At 31.9% G+C, this 18732-nt stretch overlaps 1 protein-coding gene across 3 annotated transcripts in view; it reads right to left on the bottom strand.

The window, feature by feature from the left end:
* Positions 1 to 338: 338 nt before the first annotated feature.
* Positions 339 to 18732, bottom strand: part of LOC143059784 (methyltransferase-like protein 27) — a 28445-nt gene continuing 10051 nt past the window's right edge. The window contains exons 1-6 of one of the 3 annotated variants that reach the window (XM_076233346.1): positions 15912 to 15984; positions 12915 to 13062; positions 12347 to 12475; positions 3831 to 3966; positions 2892 to 2984; positions 339 to 524 (exon numbers count right to left, since the gene is read on the bottom strand). In XM_076233346.1, the coding sequence (XP_076089461.1) occupies positions 355 to 524; positions 2892 to 2984; positions 3831 to 3966; positions 12347 to 12475; positions 12915 to 13025 (639 nt within the window). In that variant the 5' untranslated portion in view covers positions 13026 to 13062; positions 15912 to 15984 and the 3' untranslated portion in view covers positions 339 to 354. Of the gene's footprint in view, positions 525 to 2891; positions 2985 to 3830; positions 3967 to 12346; positions 12476 to 12914; positions 13063 to 15379; positions 15499 to 15911; positions 15985 to 18732 lie in introns of those variants that run through there. The other 2 variants (XM_076233348.1, XM_076233347.1) reach the window with 2 other exon arrangements.

The following is an 18732-nucleotide window of genomic DNA, read 5'->3' as shown; positions in this document are numbered from 1 at the left end:
AGGTTTTTGAAAAAGTTGGCAGACGCAGACGGAAGCTTAATGACGGAAATAAGTCACTTAACTTTAAGCTTTGTCAGTTTGTTATCTCATAAGCAACACGACGGGTGCCACATGTGGAGCAGGATCTGCTAGCCCTTCCGGAGCACCAGAGATCACCCCTATTTTTTGGTGGGGTTCGTGTTGTTTATTCTTTAGTTTTCTATGTTGTGTTATGTGTATTATTGTTTGTCTGATTGTCCTTTTCAGTTTTAGTCAAGACGTTGTCAGTTTATTGTCAATTTATGAGTTTGACTGTCCCTTTCGTCCCTCTTTTTGAATTAGAATGAAAGAGTCACATATAAAGAAAATGCACAATTAGTCTTTTATAATTCTGTAAACAATAATCAGAGCCGGAGTATCTTTTCGATAGTTCTGTGTTTCTGTAATTTCTTCTTTCTTCAGCTGTTTCTTTTTTTCCAATGTTTCTAATAATGGCAATAATAATTCAAATGCTACTGTTCTTCCAACAAAACAAACAATACAACCTGAAATAGATTTCATCATGCATAAATCTACAAAATACATAAAAACGATATAACAATGTATAAAACCTTTGTAGATGTCATTCAACCTGAGGATGTTAATAATAAATTTGATGAGTCTTAACACTTGCATAGCATAAGGATTTGTTATAACATAAGCAACACAGGTGCCACATGTGGAGCAGGATCTGCTTACCCTTCCGGAGCACCTGATATCACCACTAGTTTTGGTGGGGTTTGTGTTGCTTATTCCTTATTTTTCTATGTTGTGTCATGTGTTCTATTGCTTGTCTGTTTGTCTTCTTTAATTGTTAGCCACGCGTTGTCGGTCTTTTTACGATTTAGGAGTTTGACTGTCCCTCTGGTATCCTTCGTCCCTTATTTGCATTAAGGATGTACACCATTGAGGAGCCAAAAATTTCTAGAATTAAACTTTTTTTCCTAACCTGATTTTTGGGTTTATAAGACTGTAACAAAATAATTGGTGAAGGAAAAACATATGGTGGTGCACTTCTTTTTTTGCTACAGTCCTTTGAAAATGCCCAATTTTGATGATTTTCCCATTTTTCATCGATTTTTACCTATTTTTGAGCTATTATCGTGAAAAAAATCACAGTTCCACAATTAAACTTTTTTTCATAATTTCTATAAAGATGAAGTGGACCAATCTGAATATATTTTACCTAAGAAAACTAAAGGTAGGTGTTAATATAAGAAAGTTTTATCATATTTTGACGTTTTTTTGTGTAAAATTTACCATGCTGTCAATTTTGTATTTTTGTGATTTCTCTCAGTTTTAAGAATACAATGCATATTATTTCAACTTTTTTTGTTATACATGATTGAAAAAATGCATATCTAAGAAATTTGACCAAAACGATAGGGGATGTACATGATTCTTGTAAAATCATGTTTTGTATCCCTCACCCATTTTTTCAAATTTTTGGCTAAAAATACTGACTTGACTGGTCTTAAAATTTGAAAACTGGATTTCTCAAAAACCATTCATTGTAAATACACAATTTTTTCACAGAGTTATGTTTGATTATGATATTTTTAAGATTCATTGATATTTTCCACTTGTATCACATGTTTTCAAAATTATTCTAGAACGAGATTTAAACGAGACTGAACGAGACTGAAAAGACAGAAGAATACATCCTTAAGGCATATGTGAATAAAGAAACTGAAATCATAGTTGATTACTTTGATAAATCCTACGTTTGTTTTGAACATTTACATTTTCTATGTGTATTTCACTCATTTAGGGTTGTGTAACTGTCCCTTTGACGTATGTCTAATTTGATATATTCAATAATGACATTCAATTTGCCTCCTTCAAACCCACTCTGATTTATATCACACTTTTAATTTCATTGTTCTTTGACTACGGTTTTGAGTGGCAAGGTTTTGCAATACACGAAATATAATGAATGTTAATGCAGTGATTTTTTTTCTGATTCAGTGGAAAACAGCTTCACATTTTAGGCACAGTGTATACTGTTCTGTGATATAGTGATACATTTTCAGCTTAATTGGTTTTCCATTTGATACTCTTGTAAAAATGTGGTATAATTGACAATAAGCCAATCCACCAGCTGATACCAAGTGATGAAAAAGTAAATCATTAAATGTCATCGTACGGTTCTCAACAATAGACAAAATGAATACTACATAGTAATCTTTAAAGGCTGGAAAGTACAAATGCAACATTATTCAATCTAGAAATTATCAGCATAGTTTCTGTACAAAACAATAACTGACAATCAAATACGATACATGTGTCCAAAAAAATGACAATCAATGAATTTCAGGCTTTTATTTAGAACAGGTTAATACAGATTATGACCGATTACTCGGTCTTATCCAATTAAAGGCTAAAACCAAAAAATAAGAAAAACATTGTTCTTTCTTTAAAATGTTCACCCGTTTTAGCCTGTCAAGAAAATAAACTTAAAAACGGGATAATAAATCCTGACAACTTTCAAATTTTTAACTTGAAAGAAAGAGAACCCTAGTTTGACAATGATGTCATGGATATGTAACATGTGTACTGCTTTAATCTCTGTTACGACACTAATAAAATTGAGGATGGTAGTTTATATTTTGGGAGTATATAAGATACATGTCGTTCATGCATTGTAGTATCCAACATTGTACATATCTTATTGAATTTCTTATCGACATAAAGCAAACACGTTCAGATTATAACGGTAATTTTTACACAGGCATGTAAGCAAGAAGTTAAGCTAGCCTTAAAACAAGGTTCAACCCACCATGTCGTCTAAACATGTCCTGTAGCAAGTAAGGAATATGGAAGTTTAACAAAACAGAGGCTGTGAGTTTAAGTAATATTTACAATCATTTTACCTGGTTTTCCAAGTCTTATCATTTCGTACACCGAGTCTTCCGGAATGTCACCTTTTCCAAAGGCACCAGATATACAAATGGCGTCATATGAACCTACAGAATAGAATAAGTAATGCTATATATCTTAAAATACAATCATTATTAGAAAATAAAAAAAAAATTGTAGCAAAACGTAATAATTTATATTTGTTCGAAGCACTTTTCTAGATTTACCTTCATCGGGGAGGTTAAAAGCCGAATAGTTTAAAGTCAAGGATGCATAAGAATCAAAACAATTGCACATGAGTTTTATAACTACGTAAACTGATTGAAACAGAACAATCTGAAATTTCCAAAGATAGCATGAAATCATGAAATTATCTGCTATACATGTTACTAAATACGATTAACATGATTAATTGGACGGTTCAATGTATTACGGTATAGGTTGAGCAAACTGTCTACGATAATCCATACTTCTTACTATGCTAATTCTGGAAATTTGTAGGACTGTTGGCAAAAAGAACACTTCACTAGTATTTAAATCATCTCTAGCTTCTGACGTATTCAAAGTTATCCTAATCAACAGTTTCTTCTATCCCTCTATTTCTTCACAAATATGTATAGTAATGTTAATAACTAGATAATAAAATTGCTCGTTACATTGACAAATAAGCCCTTAAATATAACTTTGTCTTCTAAAGTCTTTCCAGATAAATAAACTCATCATAGATATCGGGACTAAAAATTAACAATTACGCCAGACGTCTACAAACGACTCATCAGTGACACTCGAATTAAACATGTTTAAAAGGCTGAATAGAGTACGAAGCTGAAGAGCATTGCGGACCAAATTCAGCTAACGTTATCCATTCCTGATACACTTCTGACAATAATTTTAATTGTCAAGTTTACTAAATACCAGTGCTTAACTTGTTTCTTAAAAAATACAATCCTTACCTTCGTTAATTTTTGTAGGTTCTGATGTAAAGAATTGACAGTAAAGGCTGCGATATATCTGTTTTTGTTTTGCCAAGGTCAGCATGCCCTGTGACGGATCAATTCCATCAAAAATACGGAATCCAAGCTCATGCAGCTGTCAAAAATATATAATGATTTATTTCATTTTTTTTTCTTCTAAAATTGACAATAAATATAAATTATATGTTCTTTTATTAAATAATTCAAAATTTGGTGACTATGTTGAATGCGTCTATCACATCGAAAAAGAGATAAAGGATACTACATATACAGTTAAGTCGGCCTCGTATCATGACTTACATTTAAAAATTGACAATGACGGTCGGTTGAAAACAAAACTTTACGACAAAAGAGATGATTTCAGTTTTCCAATTGTTAACTTCCCATGTCTTAGTAGCAACATTTCAGCAGCACCTGCATACGGTGTATATATCTTCCAATTCATACGTAATTCCCGTGCTTGCATTTCCTATCATGATTTTCTTGATAGAGGGTTGCTGCTCACAAGGAAGCTATTTAACCAAGAGTTCAAAATGGTGAAGTTGAAATCATCACTTCGTTTATTTTACTGACGCAATCACAAGTTGGTTGACCGTTATGGAATAACCGTTTCACAAATGATATCGGATATGATCCTTACGTCGTAACTACAAAATTCCCTTTCATGAATGTGACCTAACGAATTAGACTATTTACCGGAGTGTTATCACATAAGCAACACGACGGGTGCCACATGTGGAACAAGTACTGCTTACCTTTCCGGAACCTGAGATCACCCCTAGTTTTTTGGTGGGGTTCGTGTTGTTTATTCTATGTTGTGTCATGTGTGCTAGTGTTTGTCTGTTTGTCTTTTTCATTTTTAGCCATGGTGTTGTCAGTTTTTTTTTTGTTTTCGATTTAAGAGTTTGACTGCCTCTCTGGTATCTTGCGTTCCACTTTTTATAATTATTATACATGTTGACAACATTATACCAGTTTATATATGGAACGTTACTTTTATCTATCATATATCAATTTGTGTCAATTGTCAAACTGTGATATAGAGATTTGGTTTTACAATACAACAAATTAACAAACACATCATGTTGCGGATAGCATAAGTTTTGAAACATGTTTATGTGTACGAAAACTGCAGTGGTATTATGTGGATACATGTATTCCAATCACTAGACATTTCGCTCGGACTCTTGTTATGTGAATCCATTGTCTTTTGAGTTTGTTTCAAATAATCTAAACATGAACTTAAGTACAAAACATTCCTTGTTAACAGTGTCATCAGAACAAAGTAAACACGCCTGGAAAAATGTTTAGTTTCTTGCATTTTACTTTTGATTTTTTAACCCTATATGCTAACATTGCCTATGTAAATTTTAACCTTGTTTGCATGCACATTGAACGACAAATTTATAAGACGTATAAAATTTTCTGACGTCAGACACACCAATCAATGAATGTTTTTGTAGATAGATGTTTTTGTGTTCCGTTATGTTGTCCCTTTTAAAATTGTTATACGATGATGACTGATGTACCCATATTTTGACTATTTATTCATTGTATAAAAAAGAAGATATATGATTGCCAATGAGACAACTATCCACAAAAGACCAAAATGACACAGATATTAACAACTATAGGTCACCGTACGGCCTTCAACAATGAACAAAGCCCATACCGCATAGTCAGCTATAAAAGGCCCCAACAAGACAATGATAAACAATTCAAACGAGAAAACTAACGGCCTTATTTATGTAAAAAAATGAACGAAAAACAAATATGTAACACATAAACAAACGACAACCACTAAATTACAGGCTCCTGACTTGGGACAGGTACTGTTACGGCCAGAAATCGCCTTTAAATTGTAGCCAACAAAAGACACAAATCAATAGTAAAATTTAACAATATTTATTATACAAAAGTTTACAAGAAGTATTACACAAATATTACTGTCAACTTAACTGTCAAAATATGAGTCCAATCTTCTATCTTTATCTGTATCCGGATATCTTTCGGAATCCAATCTGAATATTACGTTCACTACTAAGGTCACAATCCAGTATGATGTTGTTTGTAGAATAAAAGTGTCAATCCAAATGCTGTGAATGCTAATGTCTATCGATGTCTAAGTCCAAGTGTAAGTCCAAGAGTGAGAGATTAACTTTAGTGTCTATATATATATATATATATATATATATATATATATATATATATATATATATATATATAGTTTTCATGGAAGATTCTAGAACAGTCTATAATGGAATATCCTAGAAAGTTACAACAGAAGTTTCTAGTAAAATGTAGAAGTTTATATAACGCATCTTTTATTAGGATCATTCTGGAAAGTTCCAATCATTCTGTAATTGTTCCAGTGATTTCTAAACTGCACAATTCTAAAATTATTCTGTAAACAACTATCAGGCCACACAATACAAATCAGGCCAACATAAATAAATACAATAATTACAATATCATAACACCTCCCCCCTTAAAAGAAGTTTTAGTGTAACAAAAATTTATCATGAATAAAATGAACAAAAATACATAGTATATACAAAGTGTTTTAATAAGCTCTAGATAAAGCATCTGCTATTACATTATCTTTACCCTTAATATGTTTTACAATTACATCATATTCCTGTAACAATAAACTCCACCTAGTCAACCTCTGATTCTTGTTTCTCATTTTATGTATGAAGGTGAGAGGATTATGATCAGTACAAACAAGAATAGGATATACAGTGGGATTCAAATATACATCAAAATGTTGAAGTGCTGACAACATTGCAAAACACTCTTTTTCAATAGTTGAATAATTTTTCTGATGTTTATCTAATTTCTTGGAAAAATATGATATAGGTTTCTCAACATTATCATCTGTCTCTTGGTATAAAACAGCTCCAATTCCTACATCGCTTGCATCAACGGCAAGTTTAAATTGTTTTTCAAAGTCTGGAGTAATCAGAACTGGACTATTAATTAAAAGTGATTTGCTATTTTCAAAAGCGTTTTGACATTTTTCACTCCAGATAAATTTAGAATCTTTTCGTAAAAGATGAGTCAGTGGTTGAACCACAGTAGCAAAATTTGAACAAAATTTTCTGTAAAATCCAATCATGCCTAAATATCTCATAAGTTGTTTTCTATTTGTAGGAGGAGGAAATTTGGAAATGGCTTCTACTTTAGCCATAATAGGTTTCACTTGACCTTGGCCAACTGTATGCCCTAAATAATCAACAGTGGCCTGACAAAATTCAGTTTTACCAAGATTAACAGTCAAATTTGATTGTGACAATCTATCAAAAGTATCATACAAATGTGTTAAATGCTGTTCCCAGCTATCACTACATACAATTAGATCATCAATATAAGCATAACAACAGTTTAAATCTTTTATAACATTATTGATCATTCTTTGAAATGTAGCTGGTGCACTTTTCATGCCAAACAGCATTACAGTATATTGAAATAAACCATCTGGTGTAACAAAAGCTGATATTTCACGAGCTCTCTGTGTCAGTGGAACTTGCCAATAACCTTTCAACAAATCAAATTTGCTCACAAATTTTGCTTGACCAATGTTGTCAATACAATCGTCTATCCTTGGAATCGGATAGGAATCGGATTTTGAGACTGAATTCACTTTTCTGAAATCAGTCACGAAACGAAAGGTTTTATCTGGTTTTGGCACAAGGAGACAAGGAGAGCTCCATTCACTGTTACTCGGCTCAATATTATCATTGTCAAGCATATATTTAATTTCTTTTCTCATAGCTTCAAGTTTGAGTGGATTAAGCCGGTAAGGATGTTACTTAATTGGAGAAGAATCTCCTACATCAACATCATGACAAACAGCAGTGGTTTTGTTTGGCACATCTGGAAAAAGATTTTTAAAAGAAAATACCAAAGTTTTTATTTCTTCTCTGCGATCAAAAGACAGATGTGCAAGTTTTGAGTCTAAATTTGACAAAATTTCTGAATTTTTCAATCTAACCGTCTCTTCCATAGTTTTAGAACTAAAAGGTGGTTCAATTACATCTGGTTTGTCATGATTGTTCTCAAATTTAACCATGCCTAAAGTGGCAACTGGTTTACTCTCACATTCATTAGTACGCTCAAAGTATGGTTTTAACATATTAACATGACATACTCTATTTTGTTTACGCCGACCTGGAGTTTTTACAATATAATTCAAATCATTGATTTTACTCTCTATTGTATAAGGACCACAATATTTAGCCTGTAAAGGATGTCCAGGAACTGGCAAAAATACAAGTACCCTATCACCAGGCTCAAAAACTCTGTTCCTAGCATCTTTATCATACCATATTTTCATCTTGTTCTGTACATTTTTTAAGTTTTTCTGAGCAATTTGACAAGCAGTATACAATTTTTCTTTACATCTAGATGCATAGTCTTAGAGATTCAGGTCAGTATGTTCAGTTAGCCACTTTTCCTTAATCAATTTTAACGGTCCCCTTACAGTATGGCCAAATACCAACTCAAAGGGACTAAATCCAAGGGATTCTTGAACAGCCTCTCGGACTGCAAAAAGTAGAAAGTGAACTCCATCATCCCAGTCTCTGTCAAATTGAAGACAAAAAGTTCTAATCATGTTCTTCAATGTTTGATGAAAACGTTCTAAGGCACCTTGAGATTCTGGATGGTACGCCCTTGATCTATACTGAGCAATCCCTAACTGGTACATGACTTGCTGAAATAGACCTGACATGAAATTTGATCCCTGGTCGGACTGTATAGACTTAGGAAGTCCTACTAACGTGAAAAATTTGATAAGAGCTTTGACAATAGTAGGTGTCTTGATATTTCTTAGGGGAATAGCCTCAGGAAAGCGTGTGGATGTACACATGATTGTCAATAAATACGCATTTCTAGTTTTGGTCTTTGGTAAAGGTCCAACGCAGTCAATTAGAACTCTGCTGAAAGGTTCGTCAAAGGCTGGAATAGGCAGAAGTGGTACTGGTGGTATTTTCTGGTTAGGCTTACCAACAACCTGGCATATATGGCATGATTTGCAGTATTCTGCAACATCATTTCGAAGTCTGGGCCAGTAAAAATGCTGCAAGATCTTAAGGCAAGTCTTCCTTATACCTAAGTGTCCAGCCAAGGGGGTGTCATGGGCAAGACCAATAATTTCTTGCCTATACACTTTAGGCACCACCACTTGGTATACCACTCTCCATTCCTCCTCTGGGGTAGCATCAGGAGGCCTCCACTTCCTCATTAAAATGACGTCCTGATGGTAATAGCATTCGGCCACTTTGTCTGCTTCCTCCTGTGGTTGAGCCCGCTGGTTGAGCTGAAGAACCTCAGGGTCTATATGTTGTTCTTCGGATAAATTTTTTCGGTCTAATGAATGGCTGTTTACGTTTGGCCATGGCATAATAACATTCTTGTTAACACTAGGTGGTCTTATTATGGCCTTTCCTGAGCTACCAGGACCTTCAATGTCAGCTAGGAAAGTGTCAGAGAGGTCCATGTAATCAAACTGGTCTTCTTGCAAATTCTGATCTTGTTGTTTTCTAGCCATCGCTCTAGTAACAACACAAGCTGGATACAATTCAGCATCATCTTCAGGTGATTTAACATCCACCACTGGTTCACTGGTAACAATTGGTTCAGCAACCACTTTGTTCCTAGCTAAATCATTTCCTAGCAATAATGTAACACCCTCTACAGGGAGATTAGGACGAACACCTACAATAACTGGTCCAGTTATCAAATCTGACTTCAGATAAATACGATGGAGAGGAACATCTATACAACCTAACTCTACACCTTGTAACAAAACGGAGGCACCAACAGAAGTCTTCTCGGACAAAGGCAACACACCTTCTAACAATAAAGACTGAGAAGCTCCAGTGTCCCGTAAAATCTTAATAGGCTGAAGAGTGGTATTATCAACAATAGAAATAAACCCATCAGACATAAAGGGTTTATATTCCTCCATTTTATCACAAAAACTGGACTTAAAAGCCTGACTCGCAGGACATTCCAACGTACTGGTAATATAAGGTGTCGTACACGCACTGGACTTCGGCTTATTATCTCGTTCATTCTTCTTCTGGAGTCTAAAACAATCAACCATCAGGTGACCATTCTTCTTACAATAAGCACAAATCAGTGACTTCTTCTCAAAAGTATCAAATTTTGGACTAGACATATTAAAACTGGACTGACTCTTATTCTGTGCAATAGACTTACTATCAGTACGCTCAGTGCTTTGATTTTTGTAATTTCCACTTGAATTATTAACATTTTGACCCTTGAAACTTCTTTTATGTGAAAGGGTATAATTATCTGAAATTACAGCTGCATCATGTATTGTCCCAACAGTTTTGTCGTCTAAATGTGTTTTTAAGTCTAAATGAACACATTGTTTGAACTCTTCTAATAACATCAATTGTCTTAGGTTATCATAATTGTTATCTGTTTTCTTTGAAGTAAGCCATTTATCAAATAGATCTTCTTTTTCCCGAGCAAATTCCACATAGGTTTGCGAATCAAACTTTTTATAAGATCTAAATTTTTCTCTATATGCTTCTGGTACTAGCTCATAAGCTTTCAAAACTTCCTGTTTCACCGTGTCATAATCGGAACTTTTTTCTGATGGAAGTGCGGAGTATATTTCGGCGGCCTTACCCTCAAAAACACTTTGTAGCATTGTAGTCCAATATGGCTTTGGCCAATTCAAATTATGAGCAATTTTCTCAAACTGTGGAAAATATTTATCGACTGTTTTTTCACAAAATCTGGGAACCAAACGTATATTTTTTGCTGCATCAAAATATTCTGATTTTGGCTGGACTTTAGTGTTGCTTTCTTCTTTGACCATTTCAATTTTTAGTTTCTCCACCTCTAGTCTTTCCCTCATTTCAAGTTCTTTTAATTTAAATTCATCTTCTTTTTCCTTTTTATTCATTTCCAATCTTTCCTTCATTTCTAGTTCTGCCTGCTTTAACTTAAATTCATCTTGTTTTAATTTAAATTCATCTTCTTTTTCTTTTATTTTCTCCATCTCCAACCTTTCCTTCATTTCCAGTTCTTTTAATTTAAGTTCATTTTCTAATGCAAGCTGTTTTAATTTGATAGCGTCAACAGTTTCTACCTTAAGTTCAAGAGCCTCTTCACCTAAAATTTCTGAGTCAACTAATTTATCTATTACCAAATTTTTTATAATTTGTTTTCTCATAGATACTTTAAAATCTAGTTTCAGATGTTTAGCAAGCAACACTAATTCCTCTTTCTTTAAATTATCAAACCCCTCCAGGTCTGGCGTTTTCAAAAATTTACCGGCATCAAATGCCATTTTGTAGAATTTTGTTGGCTAATTATCAAAAAAATTACTAAACAAATTTTGAATAAGATATTTTCAGTCTCCCGGACGAGCCCCCAATTTCTGTTACGGCCAGAAATCGCCTTTAAATTGTAGCCAACAAAAGACACAAATCAATAGTAAAATTTAACAATATTTATTATACAAAAGTTTACAAGAAGTATTACACAAAAATTACTGTCAACTTAACTGTCAAAATATGAGTCCAATCTTTTATCTTTATCTGTATCCGGATACCTTTCGGAATCCAATCTGAATATTACGTTCACTACTAAGGTCATAATCCAGTATGATGTTGTTTGTAGAATAAAAGTGTCAATTCAAATGCTGTGAATGCTAATGTCTATCGATGTCTAAGTCCAAGTGTAAGTCCAAGAGTGAGAGATTAACTTTAGTGTCTATATATATATATATATATATATATAGTTTTCATGGAAGATTCTAGAACAGTCTATAATGGAACATCCTAGAAAGTTACAACAGAAGTTTCTAGTAAAATGTAGAAGTTTATATAACGCATCTTTTATTAGGATCATTCTGGAAAGATCCAATCATTCTGTAATTGTTCCAGTGATTTCTAAACTGCACAATTCTAAAATTATTCTGTAAACAACTATCAGGCCACACAATACAAATCAGGCGAACATAAATAGATACAATAATTACAATATCATAACAGTACATACATAAGTAATGTGGCGGGGTTAATCAATGTAGCGTGATCCAAACCCTTCCCATAACTTGGGACCGTGGTATAACAATACAACATAAGAACGAACTATAAAAATCAGTTGAAAAAGGCTTAACTCATCAGATGTGTCTGTTTAGTTAACGCATCAATGTAAATATAATGGAATTTGATAAGACTGTCATCAAAGTGAGAGGGTTAGCGCTATAAAACTAGGTTTAATCCACCATTTTCTACATTTGAAAATACCTGTACCAAGTCAGGAATATGACAGTTCTTGTCCATTCGTTTTTGATGCGTTAAAAATAGTATCCTTTTCAAGAAATCGAAAACGTGCATTTGTGAATTCAGACGTTGTTCGAATATTTAATCAATAATATCTAGATTAAAGTATGAGTTCTCCCTTGTATTCTATGTTTAGGTTAGAAGACTTGAATACAATTTACTTACGCGTTTTCCAACCAGACCAGTTCCAACTCCTAGATCAAGTATTTCAACTTTGTCTCGGTTGTCAGTTATATATGACCCTACTGTTTCTGCACAAACATACGGACTTTGCCAATCCTCCTCCTCAAATACCTAAAAGTAACAGAAAAATAATGGAGGATTGATATGATTTGGGTATGTATTACAATAATGCAACTGTGCATAAATACACACACTAAAAAATTACACGTTCTTGAATGGAGTGTCTTATACTAATAAAACTTAGTAAATGTATATCTATAACAATTCCAATTCCGTCATATTTGACCTGTGATTAACTTGGTTATTCCATTTAGATCCTAAATGATTGAATAGCCTCTTATGTTTTACGTGTGTATACTTGGCATTCCAAAAAAAAAAAACACTTCATGTAAATGTTCATGATTTGACCCCAAGAACAATCTTGTTACACAAAAATAAAATTTGTTAGAGTACTGAAGCAGTACTTTATATATTGTAGTCATTCAGCATTTGCCTTGAAGAGTAAATATCTAATTTACATCTGATTGTATGACAAGAATATCAATCTAACCTGTTCATATGTAGTACAGAAATTATCATATTCTTTAATCCTTTCCTCCTGTGTTGGATTACCGTCAGACAAATACCATACTCGCTGTTTTTTGGTGTCATCATCTTCCATTTCTTCTATGGGTTCAGTAGGATTGCAAAGTTTATTTCTATTAAGGGAAACGTGTATTTTTGTTAAAGGTAAACAAACTAAACATTGAATTGCCGGATACATTTGTATTTTGTGACTGTTTCCTTTGAATAAACGATTGTTGTATTTACCCAGTGAAAAAAGGAAAATGGTTGTACATGTTGCATTGCAACAAAAATTTAATTAAATTAAGTAATTACCGAACGGAAAGTTCATAATCAAATAGCAAAATCAAAAGCACAAACAAATTAAACAAGTGGATAACCACTGTCATATTCATGACTTGATACAGGCATTTTCTGATGTAAAAAACATTTTTGCAAAAACTCTTGCATGCATAACAATATATGCTTAATTTGTTTTATTGAAGAGTAATTGAAAAAGAGATTTTTGACAATTTTTATTATTTCAATGAATACACTCGATGACATTCCTTGTCTCTTTTTTGTCTCCTGGTCTTTTGGCACAAGTGTATATCCTTTTGCAATTACAAAATTTATAACATATATGACACTATATTTAACAGCAGAAAACAGCAATAGTTTCAAGTTTTGTTCTGTCTATATATATCTTTATTTCTCAACAAACCAAATTACATTGGTATTGAGATATATCAGCATATCACTTAATACTTCAATCAAACTACCTCAATGAGTTTTATTTAGTTTATGTAAATGACAACTGTTCCTATGTTATTTGTAAAACGAATTTAGATGTTGTAAATTACATGATATGTAATGATAATGACATGCCCAATAATAAATACAAATAAATATAAAACATACAAGCCAAACCTGATATGAAATTTATGGACTATATCAATTCCGTATTCGGACAACTGTACATTGTGTATCGAATTTATCCTCAATTTGCTACATTACAAATATTATATTAAATTAAATTGTTAGGACAATATCAACTAAATATATTAAGATATTTAATCACAAAGTGTAAATAATTAAAAAATAGGAATATAAAGCAACTATTAATTGTTTATTAGGTCAATTGTATAAGGTAGATAATTCCAATTGACGTAATAAAAAAAATGCACCGAAATTTATAAGGACAATATAAGCCAATCAATTTGCGAGAAATTAATCTATATTAGGATAAATAGCGAATATCATATGTTTTTGTTTTCAATATCGCATCCGTGTCAACCCGAGACACCAATATAATCCCAAGAGCTCTGCTCGAGGGATTATATTGGTTGAGGGATGACACGGTGTGTGATATTGAAAAAGCCATATCATATACACTTTATTATATGCATTTACCTCAAGTAGATGGGTTTTTTTATGTGACATGACGTCATACAGATAAGGAGTTTTGAAATGACGTCATACAGATTAGCATTTGAAAGCTTTGCAACAGTGCCTGCAATCTATGACGTGACGTCATACAGATTAAAGGTGTGATAAAGCTTTGCAACCGTGCTGATATCAATATCATCACGGATGGCTGATACAGCACGCTTGCCATTGATTGTATTACACATACAATTTATCTGTATGTACTACTAAGTATATAATAAATATGCTTACAACACTTTGCGTACTGTAAACAAAACTTATTTTCGAGAGCGATTTATTTCCGCGATTTTCGCGAGTAGAAAAATAACGCGAATATAAATCGTCGCGAATATGTTTAAAATTTGATCTTTCCTTATTAAACTTCATCAAGTAATCAGAAAATCGCGAAATTAAATAGCCGCGAAGTTGTCAAGAAAGGGTAAATCGCGAAATAAAGTATCCGCGAAAATAAGTTTTGTTTACAGTATACAGATTGATTGACCTATATCCCTAGTTTGAGTTTATGTTCAATAAACTCTTTTAATTAGACATGCATAGGCCGCTGGTCAAAACATTACTGTCATTGCATAGTTGTCTTTGAAATTCAGTTTTTTTAACTAAAATATGTACTTAAGACAGATACTTATAGTTTTGAACAATAATAAGATAATACCTTTTTGTCATTTATACTGATTCATAATACAACATAAAGGCAATAAGTCATTACAGATATGTCTACTGTATCATTATATATAATGCTACTCAATTAAGATCCTACTTACATATAAAACAATATGATTTAAGATAAAAACAAAGATAAATTATAAGAGATCAATTGTAAGAACAACAAAACAAAGATAAATTATAAGAGATCTATTGTATGAACACCATAAGATAAAACTGATTTGTATATCAATTTTTTCATAACACCGCCACATTTTAATACTTAAACGATAATATCTATCTCTTTAACGGAAAAGAATGTGACAAATAAAAATGATATACAAAATGTAAAGTTTTGACATCGAAATCATTCATATTTACCTGTAAATAAGACCAACACTGTGTTTATATCCAGCAGAGTTTATATTATGATTTCAAACAAGGAAGAAATATTAACACAATGAAAGTTATTTTTAATTATGTAATGGTAATTAAAGAACACGTTTCCGAATCGATACACGTAATACGTCATGGATAATAATAGATAATTTAATAACATTTAGCATATTTTTTTATATTTAAATATATTTCAGCAGAAAAAATTGTTTTCTTTAGCTTTTTATCTAATAGGAACCAAAACAAATTTTATGTTAAGATTTTGTTTAACAAAATGAGAATGTAATTAAGTAATGGTAATAAAAAAAGTACGTTTACTGGTTCATTACTAGCAATACGTCATAGATACTGATAGATTATTTTATAAAAAAGAGTATTTTTTAACATTTGAAATGAACAAAATCATAACAATTTTTTTCTTTGATTTTTATCTAATAGAAACCAACACAAATTTTAATATTTTTTTCAACAAATAAGAATGAGAAGTAAATAGTATAGTCTTCCTTTAATAACTTACGTGAATACTTTCCTATAGAAATGAGAATTTTTTGTGATTGTGTTATGCAAAAGGTATATATATATATATATATATATATATATATATATATATATATATATATATAGTTTGCCTAACAATGTAATTTTAACACACTATTTAGTATGTAAATATAAGAATGTTTAAAATATTTACAAAATGATGAAAATAAACGCAATATTTCGCTAGACCAACTAGCTTTATCAAGCGTGCATCTATCCAGGTGAAATAGGATGTAGATGATAAGAAACTTTTGCAGCTCAACGTCTGTGTTGCACTGAACTGCCTTCAAAATAAGAAAATTTTGCAGCTCAATGTATATGACCTCTTGCATTTAGCTGCTTTGAAAATAGGAAAATTTTGCAGCTCAATGTACATGACCTCTTGCATTTAGCTGCTTTGAAAATAAGAAAATTTTGCAGCTCAATGTACATGTTGCACTTGGATTTAGCTACCTTAAAAATACATAATTGGTAGTTGAAGTTAGCAACGTCCATTGGCCAATATTACGGGATAAAAAGGACGATGCTTTGTTTTAAATTATTCTTTATCTTTCCTGTATCTTTTTTCGTCTTTTTCGTTAAGACCATCAGGTTCTAAAGTGTGGAGTTGGTGGATCCAAAAGTTTTCTCTTCTCCTTCTCGCCGTGGTGTCCCATTCGGTGTTGACTTCTATAATTTGGAAAGTGACATTATCAAAAGGATGTTTCGTTGAACGAAGATGTCTTGTGAGAGGACAGTTTTTGTTGGTTTTGTACGATGAACGATGGTTATTGAGCCGAATATTAAATTTGTCCATTGTTTCTCCCACATACTGAATGCCACAAGTGTCACATGTTAATATATAAATTGAGTTCTCCGTTTTACAGTTGGAATTAGAGTAGATGGTATAATTTTGTTTAGTAACGGAGCTGATGAAAGAACTGCTTGTATTGGCAGCTTTACAACACAAACAATTCCTTCGACCACATTGTTTGTAGCAACCGGGCGATGGATTAGGCTGCTTGGTCAAAACAGATGTCACTAATTTGTCACGGATGTTTTTAGGTCTTCTGAAGGCCATGACTGGTGGTGAAGAAAATACTTTTTTTAGATTTAAATCATTTTCTATAATTTTCCAATGCTTCTGAACAATGGATGACACATTTTTTAAATCAGGATGGTAAGTGTGTAATTGAATTAATCTCTGTACTGATTAATCCACACTCCCATAGATTTGTATGTCATGTGCTGCTATTTATAGGCACTTATATATATATATATATATATATATATATATATAAAAATGTTCGAATTATAGTACATTTTTCAGAAGAACTTGACACTTTATACTTTAGTTACATAATTTATGTTTACATGAATGTTATAATAACCTTGTGCACTGTTATATTTATCTCACAGAATGTCCTTTGATTGTTACTATAAATACCCGATCTCAATTCATATTATATAACTCAAAGGTATACTGTTAATGGCAGTGACAATAGTGGTCATTCCCGTATTGACCTTCAAGTCTGATTTAGAATATAGCAAAATGCTCTCGGTCAATGAAATTGTAGAATTTGGTGTCTCTTAATTGTGAAGAATGAATGTAAATCATGTTCTTAAGAAAGAATTTTCTCATTGTACAGACCTACTAACAATTGAAAACGATTTTTTTATAAATGAGTTACAACTGCCCTGAAGCACACATGTACTAGATAGAAAGGATTTATCACAGTGATTGTATTTGCCTGAAAGTTGCATTGTGAAACAAATAGAAAATCAAAATTAGTAGAAGTTTATTGCTGCAGTAAAATTTGCACCCATTATGTTATGAAAATGAATAATTTTAACTAATTTACCTAAAAAATAAACTTTGACAAAAGAGAAGAAATATTTCCAATATTCCGATAAAACAAAACAAAATCATTTAAAAATTTTAAAGACATTTTATTAAAACATTTCCCAGTCATAATTAAATAGTTTTAATGACGTACTGACGTATTAGCTGAGGAACAAAATTTGTTGTAACTTAAATGTATTTATTAATTAAAACTGTAATTAAAAAAAGGATAGTTCCTCGATCAAATATTTAAAGATTTACATTCATACTCACCGTTAAGAAACATATGTATATTGTACTGCTGTGACAACTTAAACCTTGTCTATAACACATTATTTTCAATATTTCCCAAATCAAAACAAAGTCCTTACATCACTAAAACAATCACAAATGAAATACTGCAAAATGAAATCATGCATCAATTATAAACATTTAATTTACACCAACAATGAAACAAATTAATGAATACAACCAATCAAAAGAATAGTTTCGCTTCTAGCTCTTTACAATATTCTCAGTTTGTAAGAGAATGATAATCCCTTACTTCATGATAAGTACTTGCTATCGCTCGTACTTGATCATGAAAAAGGGATTTTTTCTTACATATACGAGATAAACGGGATAACAAAATACCTAATATTTAAAATCTTTAAAATCACTCTCAAAATTAATAGATTTTTTAACAGTTGGATATAGTAGGACAATCATTAAAAACAATGATAACGAGAGACTAATAGCTGTAAGATAGAGAGTTGACTTATCCGTGGAAAAATCACTTCAGATTGTTTAATTCGAACCCAAGCAATAATGAAAAGAACAAATCAATTTTTAGATGATAAAATAAGGAGCAATTAAGGATTTTATAGTCGATTAGACAGATGTTCAATTATTTTACGTTTTCTTTTAATGAAAAGTATATTAACAATTGAATCTTATGAGGAAAATATAGATATTTTACTTTTTCGACTTTCCTGAGTTT

Source organism: Mytilus galloprovincialis, chromosome 14 (genome assembly GCF_965363235.1).
Source record: "Mytilus galloprovincialis chromosome 14, xbMytGall1.hap1.1, whole genome shotgun sequence".
NCBI lineage: Eukaryota > Metazoa > Mollusca > Bivalvia > Mytilida > Mytilidae > Mytilus > Mytilus galloprovincialis.
This window is presented reverse-complemented; position numbering and strand designations above follow the sequence as displayed.